This window comes from Emiliania huxleyi (genome assembly GCF_000372725.1).
Source record: "Emiliania huxleyi CCMP1516 unplaced genomic scaffold EMIHUscaffold_448, whole genome shotgun sequence".
In the NCBI taxonomy this organism is placed as follows: Eukaryota; Haptophyta; order Isochrysidales; family Noelaerhabdaceae; genus Emiliania; species Emiliania huxleyi.
Window position 1 is genome coordinate 1589 of NW_005198630.1, and position 21144 is coordinate 22732.

The following is a 21144-nucleotide window of genomic DNA, read 5'->3' on the forward strand; positions in this document are numbered from 1 at the left end:
GACGGGCAGCAGCACCTCCTCTCCGAAAAAGAAAGAAAGAAAGAAAACGGACAACCCAAGGGAGGGATGGGAGGACGGCACGCCGCCACCACACAGGAATTTTAAGGAGAGGGGTGTGGTGCGCTAGCCGTCGCCCACCCTTGGGCGTCCGCCTCTTCCTATCTCTCTTCGCAGTCTCTCGCCGATTCTCGCTGCAACCTTCATGCCACCTCGCGGTCGTCCCACTCTCGTCGTTCTTTCCCTTTGTTTGTCGCTTCTTCTTCTGTCGCGTCGCTCTGCCTCGTTCTGCGACGCCGCCGCCGCCTGCCGGTCCCTTGTTCTCGCTGCTTCTTGCGCCTTTCGGCGCAGCTCCGCCCTCCTCGCTGCATATCCTGGCCCCTCGAGTCTATCGATCGAGCTCTCCTCGAGCAAGGACGAACGAGTCTTCTGACGCCCACTGCTATCATTTGCCACCCAGTCATATCATCATTGCTCAGGTCCACTCTCTCTTCGAACACTTGTGCCTTCACTGATGATGCCGGCGCTGGGGTCCCCTTCGGGTGCATCGTCTCCGAGTCCCAGCGCAACCGCCGCCGCGAGCTTTTTTTGGTCGTCCGAGTTGAGATCGACTGCAGCAGATCGATACAGCCAAGTACAGCAGTCTAGCCCTGAGCATTCTAGCCCTGAGGAGGAGGAGGACTGATGAACCTGCTCCTCTCTCTACTCCTCGCCGCGTGGGTGCCGGCGTGGGGGCGAGTATCGCCATCGCGGCGACGAAGCGGTCGGTACTACGCCGGTGTCTCTCTGTCTGGCGCGGTGGCCAGCTCTACGACTCACGTGCTGGTCCTACCGCTTGACGTGGTGAAGACTCGCATGCAGACGGGCAGCCGCCTCGGCTTGATGACAGCCGCTGGCGCTGTCCTCGCAGACGCGCCCGGCCGAGGGCTATTCCGCCTCTCGGTTTTTCTCAAGGGCCTGCCTCCGACGGCAGTCGGGTACTTTCTCCAGGCCATAACAGATGAGAGAGTATGAGAGCGCACGGGATTGCTCGAGCCTCCCTCGATTACCCTTCGACGTGCCTTAGGGTGGTGCCAAGTTCGGCGGCTACGAGGCGCTGAAGCAGGAGTCGTTTGCGCGGCTGCGGGCGGCTGGAGGGGAGGAGCTGACGCGCCGATGCCAGCTTCCAGCCATGCTCGCGTCGGCCGCGGCCGCAGAGATGGCTGCGACCGTCCTCTTGGCACCGCTGGAGGCTTCGCTCCGCCCGCCCGGCCGTAAATTCGCCCCTGACGCACATCTCACACCTTCACCGTAGTGGTGTGAGCAGGTGCTCAAGCTCCGCATGCAGACGGACGCGGCAGCGGCAGCGCGCGGCGCGGCGCGCACCCTGCTGCACATCTCGCGGCACGAGGGCCTCGGCGCGCTCTACAAGGGGCTCGCGCCGATCGCGATGCGCCAAGTACCCTACACCATGAGCAAGCTGGTCGTCTACGACCAAGTCGCCCGCCTCGCCAAGAGCGCTTGCGTGGGCGAGCGGGAGCACCTGCGACCTTGCGCGATCGTCCTCACCGGGCTGGTCGCAGGCGCCGCAGCAGCGATCGTCTCGCACCCCGCCGACTTGCTGCTCACCCGCCTGTGCGGCTCTGCCACGGCCAGCACGGCCACCAGCGTCGCAGAGTGCGTCATTGCGGACGGCGTGCTCGAGCAGGTGCATATCTCGCGAACGTCGCGGCCATTCCTCACACACGAGCGTGTCTAGACGCGTCCATGATTTGCCCACAGGCCAGGTACTTAATGAGCCTCGGCTTGCGCGGAGCATACGCCGGGCTGGCGCCGCGGCTCGCAATGGCTTCGGTGGTGAAGAGCTCGATCCGCTTGTTTCCCTCACAGCTCTCGGTGCGCTGGATAGGCTCGCCATGACGTCGGTGATGACGTCCATCCAATTTTCGCTATACGAGTGGCTGCAGATGTCATTGGGTGTGCGCCCGCAGGCTGAGGGCAGAAATGTCTGATGTTGTGTGTTATCCAGTCGGTTCCTCTCCTCGCGTTGTCGGATAACCTACATAGCCGCTGGGCTGCGCGGCTAAAGCCGTATCTCCGATGAGCGAGGCCCGATTTTGCTATTAAGATTTTCCGCGGCGGCTCGCGCAAAAAACAAAAAAGTTTCTGGGGGCGCGGTTTGACTCGAAAACAATTCGAAAATAAAAAAGGACATGAGACGCAAGTGGAGAGGGGGGTTGGGGGACCGAATGAGAGGCGAAAAGGACAGAGTGGGGGCTGGAAGAGGGGCTGTGTGAGGTGCGAGGGGGTTAGCGGTTAGCGCTACTCTGTGCCCCCCCGGCCCCCGGCCCCGCCCCGCCCAGGCACGTCTCGCTGATCACCGCATAGCCTGTGGCGAGGCGGTGGTCGCTCGGACACACGAGATCCGACAAAAGTCACCGCCGGTTTTGGAGCCTCGCGAGCTCTTGCGTGACGAGGCGCCGCTCGCTGCTTCCAAGGGGCTTCAGGAGGCCGGTCAGAGCGGCGTCGAGAATAGCGAGGGCCGCCTGCGGGAGCGGGCACGTAGTGGCAGTCCGCGTGAGAGCGAAGGCGGGCGATGAGTGGAGGAGGAAGGCTCCGCGCACCGAGCAGCGGCCACCACCCTGGCAGTGCTCGTGGACCGCCATGAGCGTCATGTCGTGCAAGGCTCTGGCGTTGTCCAGCGCCTGCTGTGCTGTCTGGAGCGTGGGCTTGATCGACGTGTTCCGCGTCCACACCGCCGTCTGACTAGCACGTCGTGGCTCATCTCCGGTGCAGAAGGAGGAGCTGTGTAGGCACACCGGCGAGCGCGGAGAGCCTCGGTACGATCGAATGGCGCGATCTGCCCGGGCAAGGGGTGAGGGAAGTGAGGCCGGCGCACGGGGAGGGCGGCTGGGAGGGCGGCTACGGCTCTAGGGGCGCTGCATCATCTGACGATCTGCAGTAACGCACGTGTCACCGAAGGCAGTCGTGGGGGCAAGGACAGGGCATCGAGCCACACGAAGCGCTCCACTTGGGGGTGCGCTGCCCTGCATGCCGACAGCACGTACACCCGAGCCCACGAGGGCGAGATCCAGGAGAGGCCTGCCAAATCCTCTTCGTCCATGCACTCTCGAGGTGTGAGATGCGCAAGGCCATGCGCCTGGGCAAAGTCGCTAACCGCAAGGCGGTCGTCAAAGGGGCGCGCATCGCGTCCAGTGGCGACAACGGCACGGGCGTCGACAGAGAGCGAGACGAGCGCCATCGAACTGTTCGTGAGGGACAGCATCGAAGGCATCGTCCGGTTACGCAGCTCGTGACACCGCACCAGTGCTGCCGGTCCACGGGCCACCCATGCGTCGCAGCATGCGTCTTTGTGATGGTGGGTAGCTAGCTGCCTCCGCCGCCTCGCTGGCGCAACCACAATCCCCTCTCCGCCTCCTGGAGGGGCTCCGTTTCCAGTCAGCCACGACCAGGTCAGGTTGACGAGGCTGAAGATGTCGTAACGGAGCGGTATGGTTCCAGACGTCCAAGTCCAGTGCCGAGTCGGGCGCCAGCCCGCATAAGACGTCTGGTTATTGTTGGCGGGCCGAACCACGGCCAGTGTCCTCTGGAGGGATCGATTGGCACGCACCGCTATAGCTGCAACGTTTCTAGACTCAGCCACGACCTGCTTGTGCACGCGCGCTGCCATTCCAACGATCCGTGCATCTTCCTCCCACTGCGCCTTCCAGCGTTGGTCGTCGGCCGAGAGGAGAAAGCTGACTGCCCCGACACGCTCGGTCAGTGTCCACGTGTCCGGAGCCCCCCGTCCTGTCAGGTTGCACACATGACATCCGCTGCGCGGGGTGTCGCCTCGCCACACAGCGTAGCTGTTGAGCTGGGGGGACAATGCGGCAACAGCGTTCTTGCAGCTTTCAGCGGTGTCCATGTCCCCGAGATGACCATTGTACTCTGCGCTTGTGCAGATGAGATCTTTGTCGTTGACGCGCTTCCACTCGCCCAGGCTAGCAGCATGGGCGAGCGTCGAAGCTAGCAGCAGGCTAGACATGATCTGGGCGTGATCCGTCCGCCCGACGTCAATCGCGGCGGCGCGAGAATATTTTACTCAAAATTTTTTGGTTGAAAATGAGTTTACGTTTCGCTCTGAGACGCCAGCGCGAGAAGATGGGAATGATGCTTTACACGCGCGGACCGCTCAGCGCCGAGAGGGCGGCGGCGGCGGCGTCTCTCTCTCTCTCTCGCCCAGATGTGTGTCTTGATTTGCCAACAACAAACCAGCAAGACAGGCAGACAGACGCCCACCCACAGCGACGGGGGGTGCGGCGTGCGCGCTGCGCCAGGCGGGTCGACAGGCGGGAGGGGAGAGGGGATGGGGACCCTATTTGGCGTGAGGTGGTGCATGCACATGCACATCGATGCACACACACATGCACGCGGCCACCGCGCCCGCCGCAGTTCCGCCGTCTCGTCGGGCAGCAGCTCCTAATCTCGAGACAATCTCGGGTCAATCTCGCGCGATCTCGGGGGAGCTCCGCCGTCGGGCAGCAGCTCCTCGAACATGTATCAGGTTTAGTCCACCCACTTCTCCTCAGCGACGAATCTGGTTCGTGTTAGCAGTGGAAAAATATGGAAGGAAAAAAGCAGCAGAACGACAAACCTGTCAGCAGAGTCCTCCTACGGGAATGTACGTAAGAGCCACATATGCTGAACAACAAGGAAGGGGGAAATAAAAAACTGGGAGAACCGCCATCGGGTATCTTCGTAAGAGCCACATACACTGAAAAAGGAATTTTACAACACTCCCTCGCAGAACGAACGCTGCGAGCTGTTTGAAAAAAGGAGCGAACCGAGCCGCCGGTGTGTCCCGCAGCGGCCAATGCGGCCTCGCTGGGCCAGAAAATCGGCCCGCGAGTGCTCCGCAGCAGCCTCGCTGGGCCAGAACATCGGCCCGCGAGGTGGATGGATGCTAGCATGAGCCCGATGCGTCGCAGTGTAGGTCTATTGTCGTCGCAGTGCTCTTGCGTTTCGGCGGTAGTTTTAGGTATATTGTTGGCAAATCAAGACACAGAGCTCACACAGGATCACAGCGGGAGGAAAGCGGCGAGTCGCAATTCCTGGGGTCCTTGTAGTGATCTGATCACCCGAATACCACGTTCGGATCGCTCCTCATCGCAAACCCTGTCAGCAGTTCACCTTCGGGTAAAGAGCTACCTAATTCTTAATATAAAAAAGAATTTTATATTAAAAAAGAATTTAAAACAAAACAACTCTCTCTCACAGCACACAGGCTCTAAAAAAGAATAACCCGCGGAAGTTCGATCGATGGCAACCACGCACGTGTCACAGCCCTCGCCCGCGGCAGTCCGCCTTTTTGTGGTGTGATGGCGTGGAACCCGGCCGCAAAGGTAATACTGAGCGCTGCAGAACCGTGCGCCCATGCACAGAGGGGTGATGGGATGCTGTCGCGGCGGTCTCAGGCCCAGTGAGGTAGTGCGCCAGACTATCCCGGATCCTGCTGATCAAGCTCCTCTTGTAGCTCGATCGGTCACACCGCCATGCGCCATCGCCGATGATGCTTGATGGAGAGGGGGTGGGACGACACTGCTTCTGCAGCGTGCACCTCGAAATCCTCGATCCGTCCGGTACCGTGTTTGTTATGACCCCCCCCAATGAGCACACCAGCGAGGGAGGGCGAGACGATCGAGGGGTCCCGTCCAGCTTTAGTGCTCAAAAGAAAAAACTATAAAATCGCATCAGAGAGGTCTCCAGCCCTTAGTCGTGCCTCGCCCGGTTGTATCCCTGCCGGAGTCGCAGCCTCTCTGTGCGAATCACAACAACTTCTGATGGGCTCCGGCGCCGACATTGGAGACACAGCCTCGCGCTCTCTTCTCCCAGGCGGCCTGCCTACGACGACGCCGGGGCCCAAGACGCCTCTCACCGCGCGTGCTGTCACCATCCGGTGCCTTGGTGGTGCTGTGCTGTGCATGCTCTTTCTCCTCTGGCCAGTCTTGGCGGCGGCGAGCCGCGGCGGCGGTGAGCCGCGAGGCAACGCGACGGCGACGAGTAGCGGTGGGCTGCCGCACTTTGAGCTGCACTTTGAGCCGCACTTTGAGCTGCCGCGGCCATGGACTCGTGGCGCTACCATCACTGCCGTCGCGCTAATGCGCGGCCCACCAGACTCTCCGTCGGGCTTCTGTGCCGACTCGCCGAGCTGCACGGTTCGCGCGTGGAACGCCAAGGCCGGCAAGTACTCTTGTGGGCAGCGCGTGGCCTTCTTGATGTCGCGAGAGGGAGGCGGCATGGAGGAGGAGCCTGCGTGCCGCCAGATCGCGGAGAGAGAGTTTCCAGTGCAATGCAGAGGCTGCCACCCGGACTGGCGCAAGCCGGTCTGCGACGAGAGCTGCGTCGGCAGTCCTCTCTACTCTGGCGACGGGGTCTGCGACGACGGCGGTTACGGCTCAGAGTGGTCTGCGTGCGACTATGGCACTGACTGCAGCGACTGCGGCCGCCGCGCGGACCTTCCGCTGCCACCGCCGCGCTCACCGCCATCGCCGCGGCTGCCTCCTGCGCCGCCTCGGCCGCCGTCGCCACCAGCGCCGCCGCACCCGCCCCCGCGGCCGCCGGGGGCGCCGCCACCGCCACCGTCACCGCCGTCGCCGCCACCTGAATCCCCGCCGCTGCCGCCGCCGCCGCGACCGTCTCGGCCACCACCGTCGCCGGCGACGCCCGTGCCCGCCGACTGGCTCGCAGACCTCACCGAGTTCGCCGACTTCCTCTTTCAGCCCGACCCGCCGCCGCCGCCGCCGCCGCCGCCGCCGCCGCCGCCGCCGCCGCCCGCGCCGCCCCCCTCGCCGCCGCCGCCTTTTGCACCCCTGCCTCCGTATCAGCCGCCGGCGTGGTGGCGGTTCTGGGAGGAGGGCAACATGCTGCGAGGGCACGCGGCGGGCGCGGCGGGGCTGGAGGCGGGCGGGGCGGAGGAGCCTGCCGAGAAGGCCGCCTCGGGCTGCTTTTTCAACCACCGGTGGACCTTCCCGTGCGCCTCCGCGCCGCCGCCCCCTCGCCGATTTGCGAGCTCGCGGCCGCCGCGCCAGCAGCACGTTGTCAGCCAGAAAGGCGCATGGACACATCCATTCGCAGCGGCGCAGGAGCAGACGGATTCTAAGGCGAAGTTTGTTGAGCAAGGGGGCACGCTGCAGGAGGGGGGCGCGGGCCGGCGCTGAGAGTGAGACGCAGAGACGGCAAGCGTGTGTGTATCCCGTGTCCCATCTGGGACTGGTTCGCGGTGGGTTCGGCGGGCGTTTTTACTATCTTTCTGGGTCTTTTCAAAAAACTTTTTCTCTTGGAGCACTTGAAACTTGGAGCACTTGGAGTGCCGGGAGCTGAGGACCGGTCCGAATTTTTTTCTTCTTTTCTGTCTCTCACCTGGGTTCCGGCTCCTACCCAGATAGGGGGTCTGTTCTCCACGGTTAGACCCTATGCAATAGGTAGGTAGGTCCGGTTTTGACCGCCCCAGAGGGCCCCGCAATAGGTAGGTAGGTGGTGGTGGTGGTGGTGTGGTGGGTGGGGGGGGTGAAAGTAAAAAAACCGCTTCGCTTGCGCGGGAGACGGGCCGCGCGTTAGCCGGAACGGGGCCAACGGCCATGCCAGGCGAGTCGCCTGCGGCTGGGACGCCAGCCGAGACTAACGGGTATTCACAGAGGGCTAACGGGTATTTTTTCGCTTCGCTGCGCGGCCTGGGAATAGGTAGGTAGGTGGGGCACGGAGCCTGGCGATTGGCGCCCGCAATAGGTAGGTAGGTAGGGCGTTTTGGTGCGAGTCGTGGAGAACAGACCCCCTATCTGGGTAGGAGCCGGAACCCTGGCGAGGGCCGGGCTGGGCCAGGGGCAACGCGAGGAGAGACAGCCGGAGTCGTAATACATGCATAGCCTCCTCCTAGCTGCGGCGTGCGTCATGCTTCCTACGCACTTGGCGCTGCACCACATAAACCCGGCTCGCGCTGCTCCTCCACGGATGGGGCTGTTCGACTCTCTGAGAGAGGCGGCGCGAGAGGTGACGGTGCAGCACATCCTCGTAAGCAAGCAGGCGGACGCCCTCGAGATTTACGATGCTCTTCTCGCAGAGGGCGCCACTTCGGAGGCAGTTTCCAAAGTCGCCTCAGAACGCAGCCTCTGCGGCTCGGCTCGGAAGCGACCTGACGCCAAGTTGGCGCAGCTGAGAGGCAAGCCCGGAGAGCTGCGCTTTCGCCGCGGGTCGATGGACCCAGAATTCCAGCGCGCCGCCTTCGAGGCGGCACCAGGGACACTGGTTGCGCCCTTCAGGTCGCAGTCGGGCTGGCACGTCATGCTGGTGAATGAGTGATCTGTTGCGCGGAGTCAGACGAATGAGAACCACCTCTGTGTCGAACCTCTGCGCTCGTGCGTCGCCCGTGGAGATGCCTGCTCTATTTATTTGCGCGATAGACTTCAGATGAAAGAGCGTTCTCGACTCCTCGACTCGAGCCACTCCGATCTCCTCGGGCGTGGCACACCTCGTGGCACTCAGGTGTGTGGTCATATATTCGCCCTCTACACAGTTATTGTTATGGTGTTATGGCTCTCTGGGCATAGCAGCCCATAATATGTGATGGGTGTTATGGGTGGGGCCGGGCCCATAACAGCCATAACACCCATAACATGTTATGGGCTGCTAAGCTATGAGAGGCCAGAGGGCCGTCTCCCGGGTCCACTGAGCCCTGGTCTGACAGCCTGACAGCAAACCCCGGACAGCGCCTGACAGTGCCCGACAGCCTGACAGCGCTGACAGCACTTTCTCTGACAGTCTGACAGCACGTATCTGACAGCCTGACAGCAGAGCCTGACAGGCGAGGCGCTCCGTCGCTGTCAGACCCTAACGTGACAGCCTGAGACAGCTGCCTGACAGCCCGACAGCACACAGTGGCCTGACAGCAGCGCTGACAGCCCGACAGCAGCACAGACCATACACAGTCAGACCCCCCCGTAGAGCCTCTTTCTTGTGCCCCATGAGGGTATAACAAAACTATTACATGCAAAGACATGTACATGTGAGTGTGGTCCATGTCCATGTCCATGTCCATGTCCATGTAGTCATGGGATGGTCATGGGTCTCTCTCTCAACCCTCCCGCCCCACCTCTGCGGACCCCTCTCTAGCACCGGCGGCTGTGCTACTACAATGAAGCTACCAGCTAGCCTTCTGGGGCCCTACAGTCATATGCCTACGGCGTCTGGGTCACTGGGTGGGGGTGGCCACCGCCGTCTGTGCCGCCGCCGCGGCCTGCGCCTGCGCCGCCATCTGCGCTCCCCAGGCGGCCGCCCCTGCCGGCGTGATCACGCCGTAGGAGGGGGGCAGCTGCGTACCCGCTGGTCTCCTCTTGATAGTGTCATAAGTGTGGCTGGTGTGTGTCAGAGCCTGACAGCACCCCGCCAGCTAGGGCAGCCCGACAGCACCACCTGACAGCACCTGAAAGTAACAGCCCAACGTCTGACAGCAGCAGCAGCCTGACAGCTCTGACAGCTCCGACAGCGTCTGACAGCAACACCCGACAGCTCCGACAGCACCCGACAGCTACAGAGCCCCTCGCCTGTCAGACACGCACCCGACAGCACCCGACAGCACTGACAGCACCTGACAGCTGGTCTGACAGAGGCACCTGACAGTGCCTGACAGCTGCCCCGACAGCCCGACAGATCACCTGACAGCACCTGACAGCCTGACAGCCAGGGCTCAGCGGGTCCACGGTGTTATGTGGCCCGAGAGGCCACACCGAAGTGCTCGCCGCTGGAATTTTCGCTTCGCGCGCTGCCGCGCGCGAGGTTTTCGGCATCGATCGCCAAATATGTTCTCTTTTGCCCTCAAGTTAAATTCAATAACATCAACCTGCCTCCTGAGGCTGAGCAATGGCTTCAGATTGCTCAATCAAGACCCCCCCCCCCCTTCACGCAATTTGCTTCTTGTTTCTAGCTCGTACTCTCTGCAGCTCTGCACTTCTGCACGCTTTCCCTCCGTTTTTAACTTGTATGTCTTTCCCGCAATTTAACTCACGTCCTTTTTCTTTCCTTTTTTCACTACATGCACATGTACATGTCTCGAGGTTTCTAAAAAGTGGAAGCTGGCTGCTCCCGCTTTTTAGTAGTTAAAGCTCCGTGCGCGCCAGTCCCGTGCCAGTGTCGTGCGAGGGAGTTTGTTGTAAAACTCTTGCTCATCGCGCGATCGATGGATGGATGTTGCTGCTTTCCGCGTTGCTGATGCCCTGCACTCCTTTCCGGATCGGGCCGACCCGTATCGAACGTGAGCTGGCAGAGTTAGAGCAGGCTGCTGAGCAGGCCGGGCTCGACGGTGTGAGGTTGCCATTCGAGCTGGACCTGGTCCCGGCGATGTTTCAGCATCTCCTCTCGACCGGCGCGCTCAACCGGCGACATGTTCTCTATCAATCGGTCGATCGCTTTTGTGCAGAGGCGCTCGGGCTTGAATCAGAGCTATGGAGAGCTGACCCGTCGCGGCGGGGCTCCAAAAGAAAAATCCGTGGGACACATAACAGCTGTTATGAGGTTATGCTGGCTGTCATAACAACCAGTGGGATGTGTTATGAGTGTTACGAGGTGTTATGAGGTGTTATGAGGTGTTATGGTAGGGTGGGCATAACAGCCATAACAGCGATGGAGGTGTTATGAGGTGTTATGAGGTGTTATGAGGTGTTATGGGGTGTTATGAGCAGCCACCCAGCCATAACAGCCATAACACCTGTTATGGCCGCTCCCATAACCTTGTCTGGGGTCAATGAGGTGCGCTGAGGTGGCACTCTCGGCATACAGAAACCGAGAAAGAAAGAACAGACAAGGGGAATGGAGGACGGCACGCCGCCACCACCACTGGGAATTTAAGGAGAGGAGTGTTGCTAGCCGTCGCCCACCCTTCTTTAAGAAGCCTTCTCTAGCCACCCTTGCAAATGGGGGCGCCTGCCTCTTCGCTCTTCCTATCTCTCTTCGCAGTTTCTCGCCAATTCTCGCAGCGACCTTCATGCCACCTCTCGTTCTTCCCACTCTTCTCCTCGTTCTCTCTCTCTCGTTCTCTCTCCTGCCCCGTCGTCCTCTGCCTGATGGACAGCCTGATCGCTCTCCTCGCTCTCTCCTCTGCCTCGACCCTCGTTCTGCGACGACGACGACGACTGCCGATCCCTTGCTCTCTCGGCTTCTCTCGCCTCTCGGCGCAGCTCCGCTCTCCTCGCAGCACTTGGAGGCCCCTCGAGTTTAAAAAGAAAGAAAACAGACATCCCAAGGGAGGGATGGGAGAACGGCACGCCGCCACCACACAGGGATTTTAAGGAGAGGAGTGTGGTGCTAGCCCTCGCCCACCCTAACCCTTGGTCGTCTGCCTCTTTCTATCTCCCTTCGCAGTCCCTCGCCGATTCTCGCTGCAACCCTCATGCCACCTCGCGGTCGTCCCACTCTCGTCGTTCTCCCTCCTGTCGTTTCCTCCTCTGTCGCGTCGCTCTCGTCTGCCTCATCCTGCGACGCCGCCGCCGCCTGCCGATCCCTTGCTCTCGCCACTCGCGGCTTCTCTCGCCTTTCGTCGCAGCTCTGCCCTCCTCGCGGCATATCCTGGCCCCTCGAGTTTATCGAGCTCTCCTCGCGCAAGGACGACTCTTCTGACGCCCACTGCGATCATCTGCCGCCAAGTCATATCGTTGCTCAGGTCCACTCTCTCTTCGGACACTTGTACCTCCACCGATGATGTTGGCGCTGGGGTCCCCTTGCATGCATCGTTACAAGAAGCAATGATGCCTCTGACTTTCTTTTTGCCTTCACGTACCATGCATGTATGTACTCGAGTAGTCCCACAATCGCTGTCGTGGGATCGCTTGTCATCGCTTTTTGCCACTGGTTGTGACCCCTCCCGGGCTCTTGGAGCACTTGGAGCTCTTGAGTGCGGTCATTAACCTCACATCCAGGGCCGGGTTTGGGATGACCAAGCGGCTCGACCGGCTCCTCTCCCTCATCCGAGACGCCTCGCGGGCGCGCTTCCTCGGCTCGCGCTCGTTCTCGCACGAGCTCGAGGCGAAGCACGTGCAGCAGGTGACTCAGGGTGGCGGCTTCACCGCCTTTGGCGACGACGGAACGCTCACCTTCGAGTACCGGGTCCCGGAGCGCGTCTGCTTCCGCGGCGACTCGTACCTTCCCCTCTCGGTTCTGCTCGCCATCGTGGACGAGGTCACGAGCTGGGCGTCGGTCGGCGTGGACCCAGCTCGGCGGCCGGGCGTGTCGATCGACCTCAACGCCGCCCTCGCCGCCGGTCGTGTGCCGCCGCGCGCGGGCGACCATCTCGTCTTTCTGGCGCGTTCACGACGTATGGGCCGCACGCTGGGCTTCCAGACCTGCGAAGTGCGGACCGGGTCTGGTGAGCTGGTGGCGACGGCCAGACACACCAAGCTACTCGATATGGGGAGGGCTTGGGGGATCGCGTTTGGTGCCGGGTTTGACCTCACACGAGGGCTCCTGCGCGCCTTCGGCTCAGTCGACCGGCCGCTGCCGACACTCTCACCGACCATCGGAGACCTTCTCCGGCCCGAGGCATGCGAGGTGGAGGGCGAGGCCGGCGGGGTGGGCAGAGCGATGGAGAGGCACAGGGTGGAAGGGGGCATGCTCAATGAGGTGGGCCTCCTCTTCGGGGGCTGTCAGGCGCTGCTGCACGAGCGGGCGGCGGGTTTGGCGGCGGATTGCGCTGTCGGACACGGCGGATTGGTGCTCGGAGCCATGTCCGTCACCTATTTGGCGGCCGCCAAGCGCGGCCAATCCGTCGAGGCTCGCGCCACAGCCCGCGCTGCGTGGGGCGGCGAAAGCACGTCGGGGCTTGTGGCCACCTCCTGTCTTATGGCGGGCAGCGGGAAGGCGGACAAGGTGGTGTCCGAGGCGAGGATGCGATTCCATCACGTCGCGGCGGCGGGAGCACGCGGTAGCATGCGGTAAATAAAGAAATAAAACGGAAACCTCTAGGAGATGGGTGAATAGGAACAGCCCCCCCCACCCCCCCCGGCATGCGGTACTTTTTTCTACTCGATGAAATATATAAGATTGAGAAAGTGTGGTATGTGGCTGTGCGCTGCACTCAGTCGCGCTCCCAATACGTGCATCACTTTTGTGACAGGTCTCAGACTTTGAGCGGCCATATCTCGGTAAACTATTGTGTATTGTCTATTGATGGTCCACCTCTGGGGGGGCGCGAGGGCCCTACCGGTTTTACGATTTTTTCTTTTTTTAACTTTTTTTCATGGGAATTCGTACTTGCGGCCATGCTATCACGCCTTGCGACAGCCTGTCGGCGCAGCTGACCGTGTCATGCTGCACAATTGATCACCCGCATAGCTCGCGGCCTTAGTATCCAACATTCAGTGACGACCTGATCGTACGGCCAGTAGGAAGGTGTCCTTCCAGCTGCGTGCACGCTTCTGACGCAATGCCCGTCACAAACTGCCTCGGATTGGCTGCTGGCACTCTCGAGGCTATGCCTACACAGCCTCGCGCGCATGGGCAGTCAAGAGGGACCACGCACCTTCTCAGGACAGCGCCGGTGCCTCTCTCTTGGACCGGCAAACTTGGTGGTCTCGTGTCACCAATGTGGGACCAGTGCAGCATGTCGCGGCAGACGACGGTGAGGCGGAGCAGTCGCGCAGGGCGAGACGAGGGAGGGAGCAGGACTTTGCGGAGATCAGCAGGAGGATGTACGAAGAGATTAGGAGCAGCAGGGACCCGAGGGACCATGTGGAAGACGGCTAGTGCTAGTCCCCCATCGGGAGGACGACCCCGGCTAGTCGCCGACCACACCCACAAAGAACCCTGCACAAAGATCGCAAGGGCGGGGACCTGTTCCTTTTTACCCATCTCACAGTAGAGGTGTCCGTTTTTATTTATTTATTTATCGCGCCATCGACAGCTCTGAACTGCGACTCACCACTGACCGGGAAGGCCGCCAAGTGGGCCAGCACAGGTCGCACATTGTGGCAGCAGTCAGCAGTTCATGTCTGATAGCTAGACCAGCAGCGTCACGGTCGCAGGGTCGGATCGTGTCAAGCCTCTCGCCCGGCCGGCCGCGTGCAGACGTCGGCCTGTCTGCTGTCTGGAGTGATCTGTCGGCGGTCAGTACGACCGATCAGGTTGGAGTTTTCTGATGATTGGAGGGTTTATCTGTATGTACTCCTCGAGATCTCTCCAAATCTGCCCTCTGATCAACCGTGATCATTCGGGAAGATGGTAGTATGAGCGAGTATGAGCGCCGGAGCCCCGTTTCCGCACTGCTGCGCGGCGCACGGTGTGGGCCGGGGGGCCCCGCGCCCCCCCAGAGTGGTCCACCTGAAAACTCTTCGGATTTGGAACGGGGGCCTGGCCCCCGTTCGAATGGCGATGAGTTCTCCGGTGGACCATCAATAGTTACCGAGATATGGCCGCTCAAAGTATGAGACCTGTCACAAAAGTGATGCACGTATTGGGAGAGCGCGACTGCACTGTGCGTATGTGAGATATTGCAAGAAAGACGAGAGAGAGCAGAGGCAGAGGGCCCGGTGCGCACAACGCCACACCTGTGACTTGAGTCAGTTACTGGTTCTACCAACGTTCAGGCAGCCACCAGGGGCACCCACAAAAAACGTCACAAGGATGCAGTTGCACCTCTTGACTGGATGGAGCGGGACGGTGCGCCTCTGGTGTACGCTTTGAGAGACACCTCGACGGCGGGGTGTGGCTTGTCCACAAACGGGCTCAAATACATCTGCCGTCCCGCTGTGAGCCTCCTAAAGTCGTCATAGCTGTTGAGGCTTGTGCAGCTCATTGACCTGCTCATCCCAAGCATCGGAGCGGTCGCTGAAGCCAACCGCGTCAGCCTGTCAGCGCCCATTGTCGCCCTCTGCCTTGCTGGCGAGTGATCTCGCCACGCGTGCTCGCGCGCTGATGCACCAACTCTCTCCGACTCGGTGCGGTGGCGAGCAGAGAGCCGTGCCCACTGCCCCGCAACCTCTCGAGAGGGCTCTCTCCTGCGGTACTGGTAAGAGCAGCCGGTCGCGCGGTAGCGGTCGTTGCGAGTGGGAGGTCCGATGGCTGGGTAGGGATCTCGCTCGAGCGTGGACCCCGCCATCTCCTCGACAGCATGCTGCACGCGAGCCTCAACACTCACCACACGATTTGGATTCACCCATATCGACGAAGTTTTGGATGTGCGTGTCCCTGGTAGTGACGCGCACCGTTGTAGCTCGCGCTGTGATACCGACACCTCCCGACGCGCCCGGGCCAGAGTCGCCCGCTCCTCCTCTCGCTTCATCTTGGCAGAGGAGGGCTGACGGGGTGGATGCACTGGCAGCGGCGCGCCGCACCAGCTCAAGGCGTGGCTCACGGTGCGCGGGCAGAGCGCGCTGGTAGCTGTGATGAGCCTACTGGTCCTCTACTATGCCATCGGCCTGCCGATCGGCACCTGGTTTACTTTCACCCATGGATGGGGGATGCTCGGCCTCTGGAGTGGGCTCGCCACGTCCGTCTTCTGCGGCTGGCTCACTATCACGGTGCAGGTGATCATCGACGTCGGAGAGGCGCTGGAGGCCTGCGACGCCGACGCCGACCTCTTTGTCGCGGACCTGAAGGGCTGCCGCTCGAGCGAGCCGTTGCCCATTGCGCGCGAGAGCAGCGGGGAGAGCGAGTACAGTGAGTGGGAGCCGAGCCGTGAGAGCATGCACGGTATCAGCGGATACAGTGAGTGGAACAGCAAGGAGGCCTCAGAGGCGCACCTCTCCAACCGCGGCCAGCAACTCCTGCTGCTCGCCTACTCGCTGCCTGGCCTCCTCATCTTTGCGGCGGTGCTCGTGTATTCCCAGCCCTGGCGGTGGAGAGAGTGGGCGATAAGGGGAGGGGAGATGTTACCGCCCGAGGTTACGTACGACGAGCAATAGTCGAGGACTGGCGGGAGTCATGGGCGCGATGCTGCGCTGCTGAGGCACAGAGACCATGATCCATGACGACTCGGCAGATGTCCATCCGGGCGCACGTGTACGTGCATGACTGTATTGTTGGTATTACCGATCGATCCGGGGGGCAGAGAGTGGTGTCCCTCTCCGGGGCGCGGGGGGGGCTGGGGCGGGGGGCGGGGGGCGGGGGCGGGGGCGCTGCGACTGGCCGACTGCACGAGAGTGTGCATGCAGCGACGCCCCTCAAAGCCTCAATGCAGATGCTTTTAGCCTCCCTCTCAGAACTCATACAGCTCTCTCTATTTTCCCTGTGTGGGGAAGTGCTGCGTGAGAGCTCTCTCGATTCGCGTGTATCTCGCGAACGCCGCCTCTGCTCTCGAGCGCCCCCCCCCTCTAAAAACGTTGTTTTTTTCTCCTGCGAGGCTGTGTTCCTCTTCACACACTTCTCAGAGGACAGGTTCCAGGAGCCCGTGCCCCACGCGCCACGGGGTGGCGACAAAAAACGAAGTCGTCGCGGGGTACCGCTACCGGGCGCGCCCGCGCCCCGCGCGGTTTTTTCTGACCCCATTCTGAGAGAAAACGGGCCAGACGCCTACACTGGTACATGTCGGCCGAGCCCCCCCCCCCTCCCTAGTAGATGTTCGATGTTCGGGATACGGCGGCCGCGCGCAGCGAACTCACATCTTAGCGACCATGTCAGCGGTGTAGCCCAGCTTTTGCAGCGTGGAGCCGTCCTTCAGCTCCTTCTCGTTGCGCGGCCCGCACAGCGCGGCGTACATGCCCGGCAGCCCGCACACGAAGACGAGCGTGTCCTCCGCAGGCGGGAAGGCGTGCTTTTTGAGCTTGGCCTCGTCGACCCACCCCGTCTCGGCCGTGTACGTTGGCGTGTCGGCCCAGCCGGGAGGCGCCGGGTCGTCGGGCTGGTTGCCGACGACGTGCACGATCTTGAGCCGGCCCGCAGACCTGCTTGCCCAGCCGTCGAGCTCCTCCTTGAGCAGGATGTCCTCGGGGCTCTTGTTTCCATAGATGAGCGTCACCTTCCGGTTGTCGCCCTCGGTGCCCATCAGCTTCCACAGCGCCTGGTACATGGGCGCGATGCCCGTGCCCGCGGCGATGAGCGTGAACGTCGTCTTGCCTGCGAACGGGTACTGGGCCTTGATGTTGAATTTGATGTGCTTGAAGCTCACCTCGGCACCGATCGGCAGCGCGTGCAGGTACTGCGAGACGGCGCCACCGTCGTACCGCTTGATGAGCAGGTCAAACTTGCCCAGCACGCTGTTGTCGCTCACCGGCGTGTATTTGAACGGGTGCTGCACAGAGCACGCGCTGACCGGCGGCGCCGGCGGAAGCGGCGGCGCAGGCGGAGGCGGCACCGCGGGCGGGCGAGCGGGCGGCGGCGGAGAGCGTAAAATAAACACGTTCGTAAAATCAGAGCTCCGTAAAATAAACACCTCTAAATGTGGGGTGCTAGTATGAGCCCGACCCAGGTCATAGTGTTCTTGCTCCCAGCGCTTGCGCTTCGGCGGTTAGTGGTGCACTAACCTCCGAGAAACCCTTCGGGTCGCTCCTCATCGCAAACCCTGTCAGCAGAGTCTCCTACGGGAATGTACGTAAGAGCTACATAGGATTCCTACACCGAAAATAAACACGTTCGCGCCATGGGCCTCTCGTCCCTCACGCACACCGGCACGTGGCAAGGGTGGGTGCGTGCGTCGGGCATGCACGGCGCTGGCGCGCTTCGGCGCTACTTGCAGTCGCTGCGCCGCGACGCCGCCGACGTGCTCGCCGTGTGCGTGGCCGACGTTGCCATCGCACACGGCGAGCGCGGCGGCTTTGCGCTGCTCGTGCTTGGGCTTGTGGCACGGCAGGCGGGGCTGCGGCCCGTCTTCGTCCTCGAGGGGGGCGGAAAGCCCGCCCTCTCGGCGCGTCACGGCGCGGCTGGCGCCGGAGCCAATGGCGAGGCCATCACCGGCCATGCTCTCCACCTCCGCACGCTCGGCTTCGAGGTGGTCGAGATGGCGGAGCAGGACGCGGAGCGTGTGGCTTGCTGCGCGCGTGGCGTCGTCGCGGTGGTCGCCAACGACTCCGACGTCGAGGCCCACAACATTGCCGCGCTCTTGAACGGGCAGCCCCCTGTGCCGCGCCTCAACGTCGTGAACCTCTTCGCCCGCGCGGCCAGCCTGTTTGGGGCGGGGCAGTGGCGGTCGGTGCTCCAACCAGCGCTGATCGGGGCCTGCGGCGGCACCCAGCCGGTGTGCGCGGTGCTCAACACGCCCGATTTGCTCGGCAGGCTGAGCCTGCCGACCGCCGTCGTGCTGACCGCAGCCCTGTTCGGCTGCGGCGAGTACTCGGTGGCGGGGATGCACAACGTCTTTGCCAGCTGCGACCGGGCGAACGCGCACCTCGCGTTCCGCCTCGCCAACTCCATCCACGACCTGCATGCCGGCGCGGCGTACTTTGACGCTGTGGAGGCGTTTCTCCGCGGGCGCACAGAGGAGGGGCTCTGGCCCATGCTGCTGCGCCAGGCCGAGACTTCGCGCCTCTCATGGGAGTCGGCTTTTCGACGGCTGCGCTGCTGCCGCCGCGCGGGCTGCGACGCGCCTGGCCTGTTCCGAGGCTGCCGCGAGTACTACGCGGCTGCTGAGCTCCGCGGCCGCGCACTCGTCGAGGCACCGGCGGCGTCGTCGAGCGGGCTGCCGAACCACGCCATGGGGCACCCCGCGCCCGTGGCCAGCAGCGCCGTCAACGCGGCCCTTCGCGGGCTCGGGCTCGACGTCGCGCCGGAAAACGCTGCGCTCGCGCTGCTGCGCGGGGGCTGCGAGCCCCCAGCCGCCCCCCCCGTCTCGAGGCGCTCGCCACTGAAGCGCGAGAGCCCCCCCGAGAGTCTCACACCCCCGAGCAGCGGGCAGCCAGCACCCAAGCGGTCCACCCCCACCCTGCAGAGCATGTGGGCAAAGAAGCCAGCCGAATCCGGCTGAAGCATCCCCCGCCACGTCCCGCCGCGCGCCGGAGACGCAAGCGGCAAGGCGCGGGTGTCGTTCAGTGGTTCCTCTCTGTCCCTTCTTCTCCCCGCCCTCTTGCCTCGGCTGGAGTCTCATCTGTAAAAGTGTTGAGATGAATTCTTTCCCCCGATATTTCTCGCAGGAGTCGCTTAGCCTCAGGCGGCCCCGTGCGCCGTTGTGTACCTGTGTGCTAGTGCCAGTGCGCTCCAGTGGTCGCCCCCCGTGCCTAGTGTCACCGTGACTCGACACTCGTGAGAGGGAGTTTCGCTGCACAGGAGCACTTGGAGCACTTGGAGCACTCTGCAGACAGAAAGAAAGAAAAGAGACCACGCAAGGGAGGGATGGGGGAGGATGGCACGCCGCCACCACACAGCTAAATTGTGAGTCTATTGTCTATCGGTAAGCGCGGGTTAGCGCGGGTTAGTGCTCACTAACCCAGCACGGGTCAGCACGGGTCAGAATGGGTTACCATAACCCGACGCTAACCCGGCACTAACTCGGCACTAACCCGGCACTAACCCAGCGCTAACCCGTGCGGCTGGGGGGCATACGTCAGCATGGGTTATGGTAACCCGAGACTAACCCGGCGCTAACCCGGGTTAGTGCCGGGTTAGCGTCGGGTTATGGTAACCCGTTCTAACCCGTGCTGACCCGTGCTGGGTTAGTGTGGCTTAACCCGTGTGGAACCCGCGCTAACCCGCACTGAGAAGGCGAAATATTCTTCCAGGAAGCACCCGGCAGGTCTGACTCTGTCGAAGGAGATGCGTTGTAAGCATCAGCTCCGTGGAGGCGTCGTGCGGTTCCTCCAGCGCGACGCGGCGGCGCTGACGCGCGGCGCTGAACGCCTGGGCCTCTCCGACGCCGAGGCCGCCCGGCTGCTGTCGCACGCGCTCGTCCGGCACCGAGCGCAGTGCCGCTCAGACAAGCGGCCGCGGTACAGTGCAGCCCGTTTGCTCCAGATCGTCACCTCCAGGCCGGGCGTCGTCGTGCTCGACCTGCTGCACCCGCCGACCGCCGCCACGCACGGCATCGACGCCGCCGCCGTGCCCACGGGGCCGTGGAGGTTTGAGGTGGCTGCTGACTGGATTTCCGACGACGCCCTCACGTCAGAGGAGCTGGCCGCGGCGCGGAACGGCGGCGCGTGCGAGCTCTCGCGGCGCGACCGGGCGCGACTCGAGACGCTCTGCGGCGAGCTGCACGCCGACGCGAGCCAGGCCGAGGGGCCCTCGCCGCAGCAGGCTGCTCGCGTGTCGTCTCTCGGGCCGACCAAGCTGGAGGCGCGCTACGCGGACGCGTGCGCCAGGGGAGGAGTGGAGACGCTCGAGATTGCCGAGGCCGACGAGATGATACAGATCGTGGGGTGCCGCTCTCCCCACGCGTGGGCCGGCGAGGCGCTCACCAACAATCGGGCGGAGCTCACCGCTCGGCTCAAACGCGAGCCCTTGCCGGCCGGCCTCGTTCGGAAAGCCTCTGGGGGGGGCGTCGTCGTGCCGCCCGGCCCGTCACCCGGACCGCCGCCCGGCCCGCCGCTCAGAGGGAGGGGCGCGCCAAGAGGGGAGAACGCCCACGAGCCGCCTCTTGCTAGGGGAGAAGCCCTAGGCCGGCCCCTTGTTGGCTTGGTCCTGGAGGCCGTGTCGTGCTGGCCCGCCGCGGAGAGGCATGTCGCGGAGGAGATCATCACGTGGCTCTTTGGCAGCCAGGAGCGCGCAGGGGGCTTCCCCCCTTTTTTGGGTTACGCGGCCATTTTGTGCAAGAACAGCTTTTACTCCAATTTTGTAAGGGTGGAAATTCCCCCCCCCCCCCCCCCCCCCTCCCCAATGTGCGCCGCACGGGCCCGATCGGATCGAGCTCAGAGCTGCTCCCTGCCCGCAGGGACGACGCGGGCTTCTACAGCCTCGGGCATTTTGTGCAGGTCGCATTTCTGCCGCTCGCGCAGGCGGTCGCCGACGACACCGAGCATCTCGATCGGCACTGTGCGGGCCCACACACCCAGCTTCCGAGAGGAGCCTCGGCACTTGCCATCCCCCCACCACCACCACCACCCGCCACCACCACCACCACCACCACCCGCCACCACCACCATCACCACACACGCGCGCGCGCGCGCGTGCGTCAGGCCCGATATGCCTAAACAAGTTTGTCGACTTGTACCGGGAGAGCATCCCCTTTGCCATCGCGTACAACTGCAGGTCCCGCCCCCCTCCCCT

At 63.0% G+C, this 21144-nt stretch overlaps 7 protein-coding genes across 7 annotated transcripts in view; 6 read left to right on the forward strand and 1 right to left on the reverse strand.

Moving 5' to 3' along the window:
* Window positions 1-627: 627 nt before the first annotated feature.
* Window positions 628-1972, forward strand: EMIHUDRAFT_470438 (mitochondrial carrier protein; the record flags this gene model as incomplete). Its single annotated transcript, XM_005768799.1, has 5 exons — window positions 628-987; window positions 1064-1228; window positions 1304-1684; window positions 1759-1833; window positions 1886-1972. The coding sequence occupies exons 1-5, from the start codon at window positions 682-684 to the stop codon at window positions 1970-1972; spliced, it is 1014 nt and encodes a 337-aa protein (XP_005768856.1). The 5' UTR covers window positions 628-681.
* Window positions 1973-5960: 3988 nt separating this feature from the next.
* On the forward strand, window positions 5961-7196 carry EMIHUDRAFT_119049 (hypothetical protein; the record flags this gene model as incomplete). Its single annotated transcript, XM_005768800.1, has 1 exon — window positions 5961-7196. One exon carries the CDS (start codon window positions 5961-5963, stop codon window positions 7194-7196), a length of 1236 nt encoding a protein of 411 aa, XP_005768857.1.
* A 730-nt stretch (window positions 7197-7926) lies between these two features.
* Window positions 7927-8334, forward strand: EMIHUDRAFT_245139 (hypothetical protein; the record flags this gene model as incomplete). Its single annotated transcript, XM_005768801.1, has 1 exon — window positions 7927-8334. One exon carries the CDS (start codon window positions 7927-7929, stop codon window positions 8332-8334), a length of 408 nt encoding a protein of 135 aa, XP_005768858.1.
* A 2437-nt stretch (window positions 8335-10771) lies between these two features.
* Window positions 10772-12957, forward strand: EMIHUDRAFT_245141 (hypothetical protein; the record flags this gene model as incomplete). Its single annotated transcript, XM_005768802.1, has 2 exons — window positions 10772-10776; window positions 11943-12957. 2 exons carry the CDS (start codon window positions 10772-10774, stop codon window positions 12955-12957), a joined length of 1020 nt encoding a protein of 339 aa, XP_005768859.1.
* Window positions 12958-15401: 2444 nt separating this feature from the next.
* Window positions 15402-15920, forward strand: EMIHUDRAFT_119051 (hypothetical protein; the record flags this gene model as incomplete). Its single annotated transcript, XM_005768803.1, has 1 exon — window positions 15402-15920. One exon carries the CDS (start codon window positions 15402-15404, stop codon window positions 15918-15920), a length of 519 nt encoding a protein of 172 aa, XP_005768860.1.
* Window positions 15921-16612: 692 nt separating this feature from the next.
* On the reverse strand, window positions 16613-17427 carry EMIHUDRAFT_245144 (putative cytochrome b5 reductase; the record flags this gene model as incomplete). Its single annotated transcript, XM_005768804.1, has 2 exons — window positions 16613-17245; window positions 17419-17427. The coding sequence occupies 2 exons, from the start codon at window positions 17425-17427 to the stop codon at window positions 16613-16615; spliced, it is 642 nt and encodes a 213-aa protein (XP_005768861.1).
* A 2271-nt stretch (window positions 17428-19698) lies between these two features.
* EMIHUDRAFT_459177 (hypothetical protein) overlaps window positions 19699-21144 on the forward strand; it is a gene marked incomplete at its 5' end in the record, with an annotated part of 2178 nt that continues 732 nt past the window's right edge. The window contains 4 exons of the mRNA XM_005768805.1: window positions 19699-20297; window positions 20523-20618; window positions 20810-20910; window positions 21054-21126. Coding sequence (XP_005768862.1) covers window positions 19699-20297; window positions 20523-20618; window positions 20810-20910; window positions 21054-21126 — 869 coding nt within the window. The remainder of the gene's footprint in view (window positions 20298-20522; window positions 20619-20809; window positions 20911-21053; window positions 21127-21144) is intronic.